General features: G+C 34.8%; 1 protein-coding gene across 1 annotated transcript in view; it reads left to right on the forward strand.

The window, feature by feature from the left end:
• The first annotated feature begins 1,724 nt into the window (after positions 1–1,724).
• The window catches only part of LOC110011376 (ATP-dependent Clp protease proteolytic subunit-like), an 8,937-nt gene continuing 661 nt past the window's right edge, over positions 1,725–10,000 (forward strand). Inside the window, exons 1-5 of the mRNA XM_020691430.1 lie at positions 1,725–1,822; positions 1,962–2,070; positions 2,575–2,685; positions 6,229–6,641; positions 7,272–10,000. The exon at positions 7,272–10,000 is cut by the window's right edge and continues 661 nt beyond it. Of these exons, the coding sequence (XP_020547089.1) occupies positions 1,725–1,822; positions 1,962–2,070; positions 2,575–2,685; positions 6,229–6,641; positions 7,272–7,497 (957 nt within the window). The 3' untranslated portion in view covers positions 7,498–10,000. The remainder of the gene's footprint in view (positions 1,823–1,961; positions 2,071–2,574; positions 2,686–6,228; positions 6,642–7,271) is intronic.

Here is a 10,000-nt window from a genome sequence, read left to right on the forward strand (position 1 = left end):
TGAAGTTAACCTTTTCTTAAAGAGAATATAAGATCCAAAACATTTACTTAGGAACTCATAAGCTCTTCAAAAAAATAAATAAATAAATAAATTACTAAATGGTTCTCAAGAGCACATAGGGTTCTAAACATCTTATAAAATGTTTCGATGATGTGCTTATAAGCTTAGCCAAATACCCTGTTATTCTTTTTCTATATATTTCGAATTAGTAAAAAATTTTATTCGTGTAGGAGAGGTTGAAGAAGGAGCAAAAAAAGAAAGAATTAAACAAGAAAAAGAAAAGTAGAAGCTGATATGTACATGATTGTAATGATAAGTTATATTTACAGTTCTTCTACATAGTAAAAGTTTTACTATTTCATTGTCTCCATTTTAAGCAGATTTTTAATTAAAGAACGATGGCGATGTCTTTAGATTGTGACTGTTGAAGATTTCACAAGGCAGATTTGAAAGGATATATGTTTTGATTTAGTGGATCATGCCAAAGTTAGAAGCTTTTGTGTTCAGAAGCTTAAACCATTTCACACTTTTAAGGTATATAAGTATTTCCAATTGATTGGTTATGGAATTCTCACCTTTGTCCCTGTAACTTATGAAAAGCAACACTTCTGGTCTCATTAAACGTTTCTGTTAGATATTTTAACGAAAACACGTGGTCGTTGGGACTTTACACTTTTGGTCCCTTGGTTACATGACTCTCACCTTAGTCTGAACTTAAAAATACAACACTTTCGTTCCTTGCACTTAACTTTCACGTAGTTTTTTTTGTTAATTATCTAACAAAAGTGGACGGGTTTATTTTATGGGAAGAAAAATGTTATTTCCCATACTTGTAAGTGGGTTCATAATAGCTAAAATTGAAGATAACTGACAGGAAGAGATTGCCAAAGAATTTCTTACACCGGTGTACTTCCAGCGTTTTTGGCTATGGGGAAAGTGCCAAAATAAAACTTATCATCCTAATCGGCCATTGAAACTCCTAGAGGAGTCCTACACCGTAAATATCTTATGCTTTTTAATTATATTTTTTATCACTTTTGCCACATCATTATGTGGTTTTTCCTGTTTGTGTTCACATTGGATTTTCTACTCCTGTTGCATCTTCTATTTAGTTTCACATATATATTTTGACGTGTATAAATCTTTTCCTTAGATAAACTTAATAACATAATCTTTAGACATGTGATATGTATATGTGAAACAAAATAGAAGATGCAACAAGAATTATAATTAAAAATGTAGTTTGAGTCGTGTTGGGTAATATATAGCATTTGCTTCTTGTTTTCTATTCTTTTTTGGGTAATTGTAAGGATATGAGTTCGAAAAAATTTTAAGATTCAAGCTCAAGTTAGTGCTCGACATAACTTGGAAAGGAAAAACTATGTTCGAAACTCAAGATTATTTATTAAGAAAATTTAAAATTTTGATTGGGAAGATAACTATAAAACATTAATGTATTTAAGAATATTTATTAAACATATTACACAAAAAAAGAAAGATTTACCTTATGATTGTATGATTGGTGGTCGCCCTCATTTCAGATTGTTATATGATTGTCGGTCAGCCATTTAAAGAGGTTATCAAGTAAGAATCCCCAATGATGAGCTCCAATTGTTTTTAGAAGTAGAGCATGCACAGGTAATTCGTGATAATTCCAAATGTATGTAGTAAATGAGCTTTGAAGGCCTTTCTTTACATCATTGGTCTTATTAAATTTTTGTACTATGATTAAGGATTTGAGCGCCAACCCTCTCCCTGATAAAGAAAGTGATGACATTTTACTGTTCTTTAAACTTTATGAGCCTGAGAAAAAGGAGTTAACGTATTTTTCTTGCTCCCTTGTTTCCCATGAGGTTCTATGTGGAGTAAATATCTATAGAAAGGATAGACACAAGTAATTCTCTGAAAAGTAAAGATAAAAGAATGATATTGGCCTTTAATCTACTATCGTTTCATACCAGGTATGCTAGAAGACTTTTTGTCAAGAGCTGTGACAAGCCATCAGATATTCTAGAGAGGTTAAATCAGCTTGCAGGCTATGCTCCTAATGAAGAGATCGAACTCTTCGAGGTTTGTTCCAGTATATGAATGGAAGATATAGTATTTGCTTATTTCTAAATCCTGGTAACAATCGTAATAGATTGTTGTTAGCTGCAACTTAAAATGAAAGCCACATGCAACTGTTTTCATTAAATGGAGCTATTATTGCATCCGTCTAATGTTATGGAGATGAACATAACTCATGTTAGATGCAATTTCTTTACAAGGACTTAAAGATTGCTATGCATATGGAATATAATGCACATATTCATTTTAAATGGTAAAGATATCTTTCATAAAATGCACAAATACATTATAAGTGTTGTAGATATCTTTCAGAATATAGTTTAAATGGTGAAGATATCTTGTGTTTTTTGCTTCTCAGGAGATAAAGTTTGAGCCTACAGTCATGTGTGCGTACATTGACACGGGACTTACATTTACATCTAACTAGGTATATGAAAATCACAAGCACAAGTATCTTGTCAGGACAAAGATTGTATTTTTATAGCTTTCTGGTTTCTTTTATTGCAGCTAGAGGATGGGGACATTGTCTGGTATCAAATGTCACTGTCTGCTCAAACAAGGAAGCTATTTTCTTGCCCGGATATTCCAACTTTCCTTGAATACCAGCATAGCCTTCAAGTACATTTTCATATATATTGTGTTGATATTAATTAGTAATATTTATCTGTATGCATTAGCATCTTAGGCAGAATCACTATATTGTAGTTACAAGATATATGTTTCACATGTCATATTTCATTCTTATGTTGATGGTGTTGCTGGATTGTGGGAATATCTTTTCCTAAAGTACGAAACATAATCCATATTGGTCTAACTTGGACCTTTTCGACATATAGTTCATTTCTATAGCTCATTAATATTTTTTGAAATTGCCTCTTTCACAACAAGCACATCTTCATATTTGAGCTTTCTTTAATGTAAACACATCACTCAGAAGATGTCCAATCCTCTTCTTCTGTTCCCCCTGGTTGCTTGTTTTATAGGAATATTTTAAATATGTTAGGTGTTTCCTAGTTATTCTCTGACATTGAACCAAAAAAGTTTTTGAAGGAGGTTACATTTGATGCGACTAAAAACAATGTACAAATTTCAACTTTCTTGCAATTTTTTGGTTATTCGGATTTAGAGAAATATGAAACCTCTCGTACTTTCTTCCCTCCGTACCCTAGACATGGATGAGCATGCAAGTCAAGCTGACTTCTTTCCAAGCCTTCCTCCCTCAAAACCTAAACATGGGAGAGCATGTACATTATGCTTACTACTTTTTCAGTTTCCTCCCTCCAGAGTTAGACGCGAATGAGCATGTGCGTCTCACTTACTCATTTTTTAATTTCCACCATCTAGACCTAGATGCTCATTACCATGGAAGACAACCTCACTTTTTTCTAACCTTCTTCCCTCTGACCTTAGATGCGGATGAGCATGCATGTCACACTTACTCCATGTCTTCCTCCTTCCAAACCAAGATGCGGATAAGCATTTACGACAAGCTCAGGTTCCTCCCTCCAGACCTAGATGCAGATAAGCATTTACGTCAAGCTCACTTCACGTCTTCCTCTCTCCCGACGTAGATGCGGATGTGCATTTATGTCAAAACTCACTTTATACATTCCTCCATCCGGACCTAGGTGCAGATGAGCAAGCACCCTATGCTGCAGACCTCTTAAGATGAACAACCCATTTATATTGGATATTTGCATTCTTGCTTGCTCTCCAACTTATCTTTTATTTCTCTCTACGTGTTTCTCCTCCTTGACATATTGAGTGATGTGTTGCATATTGACTATTGTATAAGCTGACTAAAGATAGCGTAGTTAAATTACCTTCCTAGCCCATATTATTTGTTTCATAAAAAAGTTTTACCTATTGAAGTATTTGGATATCTGATGCAATTATTCGCTTAAAATTATAGAAACTATAAAACATGTACATTGTATCTCCAAGAAAGCATGAATCATTCTGGAGTATAATGTTATATTATCCAATGAAGTTTTTGGATTTTTTGGCCCATGCCCCCCCCCCCACATGGATGGCAGCCCAGTTGTTCGCCCGGCCCATTACTGGACCCTTCTTCTACTTAACCCTAAATCACTACTTGACCTTATTCTTCCACTATTCAGCCGATGGCTCTTCCTCTCCCTCCTTTCTATCTCTGGTTTTGTTCATCTCAAGTTTCCAATGCTCTTGAAAATCTCTCATCATCTCACCGCTTTCTATCTCTGTGTCTGTATTCTATCTATCTATATATGTATATGGGTCTTCTATGGTTTTAAAGAGATAGAACAACAGCAAAACTAAAACCCTGTTTCATGAAATACTTTGTGAGAATATTTGCTGAGTGTGAAAGAAACTTCTTAGTGGAATTCTGAGTGATACTAAACGAAGCCTAAGTGGTCTCTTTGTGGGTCTTTGTGTCTTGGTGGCTTTGTGGATTTTTTGCAACCATGAGGGTCGCCGGCCGGGGTGGCGCTTGGGCATTCGGTTTTCGGATCTGACTCTTGAGCCAGTTACTTGACTGCTTTCCATATTGCTATTTTTCTGTTATTCTTTCTTTATTCATTGATCCGGAATTATTGTATAAGGATTTTCAAATCCACCATTATCTCTGTAGTTATTGTTTAATTTGGGTTCATTATTTTGTGGATAAATTTCCGAACAGATCTCATCATATTATCTTGCCCGATTCTTTGAAATTCCTCGCTCTTTCTATTTCTCCCTCTCTTGCTCCTTGTTTCTCGTTATCTTAGTGTGATGCCTATATTTGTGTGCTTTATTGCTCTTCGACTTCTCTTTTATTTTCTCTCTTTGCATTTCTCCTCCTTGAAATGGTCCCTTTTATCACATAGTGGATGTTGTGCCTCATATTGACTATTGTATACGTTAATTGCCTGAACAAAGCATAATTAATTACTTTCCTAGCCCGTATTATTTGTTTGACTATAAAAGGTATTACCTATTGAAGTATTTTGGTATTTGATGCTATTATTTGCTTAAAAATATACAAAATATAAAATTTGTACGTTCTCACTTTCGGGAAACAATGAATCATATCAGAGTATAATATTATCGAGTGATCTCTTCATATTATCTTCCACGATTCTTTAAAATTTTTGCTCTTTCTCTTGCACCTGGTCTTGATTCCATTATCTTGCTGTGCATGTGCTTGTGCATACCTGGACACTATTAGTTACTCAATGTACCCCATTTATGACATCTATTTCCTTTCAGTGACCCCAAAATAATGGGTCTAAGTCTAAAATTATTCTTTTTCCCCATTTAAATCAATGATGTGATGCTTCTAACTTCATCTAATATATTCTGACCTTTTTGGTTTGTTGATTTGTAGGTTATCCACTTTTGCTCCTTGGAAAGGCCCGGAAATGATAACAGAATGCATAAGTCGTTAGAAGAAGTTCTAAGATACACATAGATATAGTATACCAACGAATTACTCTATTTCCTCTATGTGGAAGAAAGAAAATTAAGGAACCCGCAAATATTGACAAAACTACAATTATTGTTAAGCAAGGAAAATGATTCGTGGTAAAGACAAGATACACTTGGGCCAGAAAAATCCGTGCTCAAAATAAAATTCAACTAATTTGAGCACGGATTTTGTCGGTAAAAAAAAAAGAAAATGGATGCAAGTAGAGTTTTATGGAACGTATCAATAAGCTAGACCCATACTGCGAGTTGTTTCATGCCATAAATAAACTCGAACACTCAAGAAATCCGTTGGACAGCCGGATTCACATCGCTTACAACCAACACAGTCCTCGGTTCTTGGAGCAGAAGCGATTTGTTTAGCTTTACATCCGTCCCAGGGTATCATTTCTAATACATCGGTAGGGCACGCGCGGACACATTGAGTACATCCTATACATGTATCATAAATCTTTACTGAATGTGACATTGGGAGTAGAGCATAAACCTAAAAAGATGAAAGAGACCCATTCAGGAACAAGAAAATACCATCGCGATTTGGATCAAATCTCGATGAAACAATACATCAATGAAAAGTTAATTCGATAAGTTTATTGACTTTTTTCTATTATAAGGATAAGGAAGAACGAAAAGAAGTCAAAATTCGTCTTTATTGAAAAATCGAAGAAAAAGCCCTTTCGTTAGAAGTTAGAAAAAACCTGCTATGAAAAAGAATAGGAAAAAAGAAAGAGGACTGGAATCTATACATTGATTCTTTTTTTTCGCAATTTTTTTGTTGAACCGTATGCATCAAAAGGTGCATGTACGGTTCTTAAGGGATACAATTTTACCCTACTCAACCGACTTTATCGAGAAAGATTACTTTTTTTAGGACAAGAAGTTCAGAGCGAGATCTCGAATCAACTTATGGGTCTTATGGTATATCTCAGTATTGAGGATGATACCAAAGATCTGTATTTGTTTATAAACTCTCCTGGCGGATGGGTAATATCTGGAGTAGGTATTTATGATACTATGCAATTTGTGCGACCAGACGTCCATACAATATGCATAGGATTAGCCGCGTCAATGGGATCTTTTATCCTGGTTGGAGGAGAAATTACCAAACGTCTAGCATTCCCTCACGCTTGGCGCCAATGAGGTTTTTTTATTTGAGAGAAAAAAGAAAACTATGCCTTCGCCATATGAATATTAAGTAATAATAGCATGGCACTTCGAATTCGATATGCAAAAATTTTGTATTGTTTTCTTTTCAAAAGATTCGATTATGTATCGAGAGAGTAGTATGAGATAAAAGGTATTTCCGATTTTCTCTTGGCTATCGGGAGTCCAATTCAGCGTCACAAACACTTTTGTTTTCACACCGAAGGGCTCTTAACAATATTTATGTTATAAAAAAAAGAGTGCGAAAAAAAAACAAGATTTTTCCTTTTTTGGTTGGATCAAAAAGAAACTTTGGGATTGCTGAATCAAAGACAAAAAAAGAATCCAGTTTAAAATAGAAAGCAACGGAGCCATCATAGTATTTTTTAACTCCTACGAAAGGAAGGGTGGCAATTTGATCATTTACCCATCTGGGGATGATAGATTTTTTATCTTTCTTGAATGGAAAGTAAGGGTCAATTTGATTGTAGAGCCGTATGCAATGCACAAAAAATGATGCCCGTACGGTTGTTCAATTCTATCTTTTTTCCTATTATTCTTTATCTTTCTTTTCTGTTCGTTTCATCACACCAGATAGAGAACCTTTCTATCATCAGGGTAATGATCCATCAACCTGCTAGTTCTTTTTATGAGGCGCAAGCGGGAGAATTTATCCTGGAAGCGGAAGAACTGCTGAAAATACGCGAAACCCTCACAAGGGTTTATGTAGAAAGGACGGGCAAACCATTATGGGTTGTATCTGAAGACATGGAAAGAGACGTTTTTATGTCAGCAACAGAAGCCAAAGCTTATGGAATTGTTGATCTTGTAGCAGTTGAATGAAAAAAAAAATGGATTTTGTGCAAATCCGTGATTTGAGATTTTATCTCCGAGTTTACTATTCTATTAAATAGAATAAATTCATAATCATCCGGTTAGGATCAATCTAAACCAGCCCATTATGTATATCATTCAACATGCCAACTATTAAACAACTTATTAGAAATGCAAGACAGCCAATTCGAAATGTCACGAAATCCCCCGCTCTTCGGGGATGTCCTCAGCGTCGAGGAACATGTACTAGGGTGTATGTGCGACTCGTTTAGATCATGAGCTGACACAAAAAAAGCAAGAAAACCGCTTTCCAGTATGAATGATCAGTACCAATGAATAGGATAGAATGGAAGAAGGAACTCCATTCGCTATCTAAAAATAAGCAAATCGATCCCTCTATTGTGTATAAAGTTTATGGTTTCCATTGGTGCAAACCCAATCACCTGAATTTAAGATGAGAAGCAATTCTCCATTGGTAGCAAATGGTTATCCATTAAGCGGAGGAAATCTTATTGAAATTCAAAAAAAACATAAAAATGAAGTTCTTACTCGGTCAAGAACGGACTACGAGGGTCAGCTACCCAGCTAACTTTCAGAATTAAATACCGTTACTGTATAAGTGGGTCTGATTGTGAAAGACCTGTTACTGGATAATTCATGGGTAGAGCCAAAGAGTGTGGTGTGAACTATACAAGTTCCCAATAACATTGATTAAATGAAGTAAAGGCTCCGGTGTATAGAGAAGACCTCACCGTTTAAGAAGTAACCATAGAAACGATGGAACCCACTATTTCTTTATCCATTTAATCTTTTTTTTATTGACTATATTTTTGACACCTAGCAAAAGAAAATTTCTTATTTCTTTCGTATTTCGCAGTAAAATACCTAAAAAAAGAAAAAATCGTGGTCGGGAAGGTTATAGTAGCCAAAGCCATTGGAATTTGTATTTTATACATTGGAAAAATCCGTTTGGTTATTAATAGACCAAGGCGGGGAAAATAATAACTGAAAGAAAAGAAATCAATTAGTTATTCGTCAAAGTTTGATTTATTCAATGACCAGAATTAAACGCGGATATATAGCTCGGAGACGTAGAACAAAAATTCGTTTATTTGCATCAAGTTTTCGAGGGGCTCATTCAAGACTTACTCGAACTATTACTCAACAGAAAATAAGAGCTTTGTTTTCGGCTGATCGAGATAGGGATAAGCAAAAGAGAAATTTTCGTCGTTTGTGGATCACTCGGATAAACGGAGTAATTCGAGAAAGGGGAGTATCCTATAGTTATAGTAAATTAATACATCATCTATACAAGAAACAGTTGCTTCTTAATCGTAAAATACTGGCCCAAATAGCTATATCAAATAGGAATTGTCTTTATATGATTTCCAACGAAATCAAAAAAGAAGTAGATTTGAAAGAATACACCGCAATAATTTAAATGGAGTTCCCCGGAGAATGAACTCCGGGAAGGTGGAGTCGAAATTACTATGAGAAAATATGCTAAAGTGGTCAAAATGAATGAACACGTTCAATAAAAAAATCTTTTTTTTCCGATTCGTTTTTTTTCTTACGACACGATAATCAAATCTAGATTCTCGGATTTGTCGAACAAAATCCCAATCCGCCTTTCAGTTCCGATTGGAATTCTGATTCAAGTGAACAAAGAATAAGCCTATTTATTTCTGGTTCTAAGACCGGTAGTTCTGGCGGTCGACTCGGTTCTTTCAAATTGTTTCTCATTATTGAGAAAAGGTAACAAAGATAAAATACGAGCTTGTTTTATAGCAATAGTAATTAATCGTTGTTGTTTCAAGGTCAATCTATTTACTCGTCTAGATAATATTTTTCCTTGTTCACTAATAAATCGACTAATTAAACTCATGTTTCTATAATCAATTCGATCCCCCGATTGAATCGGGGGCAAACGCCTACGAAAAGATCGCTTGGATTTAAGAAAAGGTCGCTTGGATTTATCCATGGTTTGTTTGTTTAGTTTATTTCTTATCCCGAAAATCCTATTTCTTAATTGTCATTTTAACCCCAAATAAAATAGGATTATTATTTATTTAAATATGTTCTATTTATATTTCAATATCTTCTATATAATGTCATTTTTCCCCTTTCAAGGATAAGACATACTCAGTTCGATCTATTTCTTTATTTCCCCATGAATCGTATGTTTGTAACAATAGGGACAGAATTTTATCAATTCTAATCGATCAGGCGTATTGTGCCGGTTCTTTTGAGTAATATATCTGGAAATGCCCGTTGATACCTTCTTATCACTGTTTCGGATACAACTGGTACATTCCAAAATCACCGTTACTCGCGCATCTTTCCTCTTGGCCATGAACCTCCTTTGGGTTTTTGATTTACTCAACTCTTCTATTTTGAATTTTGATTCGAAACGAAGAAAAAGAAAGGAAGGAAAAAATAGAAGTTAGTAACTTGAAATCCAACTCTAAAAGATCAAAATCAATAAAGTAATAATAAATCAAAGCAAAGCCAT

Source organism: Sesamum indicum, unplaced genomic scaffold, assembly GCF_000512975.1.
Source record: "Sesamum indicum cultivar Zhongzhi No. 13 unplaced genomic scaffold, S_indicum_v1.0 scaffold00206, whole genome shotgun sequence".
Taxonomy (NCBI): domain Eukaryota; kingdom Viridiplantae; phylum Streptophyta; class Magnoliopsida; order Lamiales; family Pedaliaceae; genus Sesamum; species Sesamum indicum.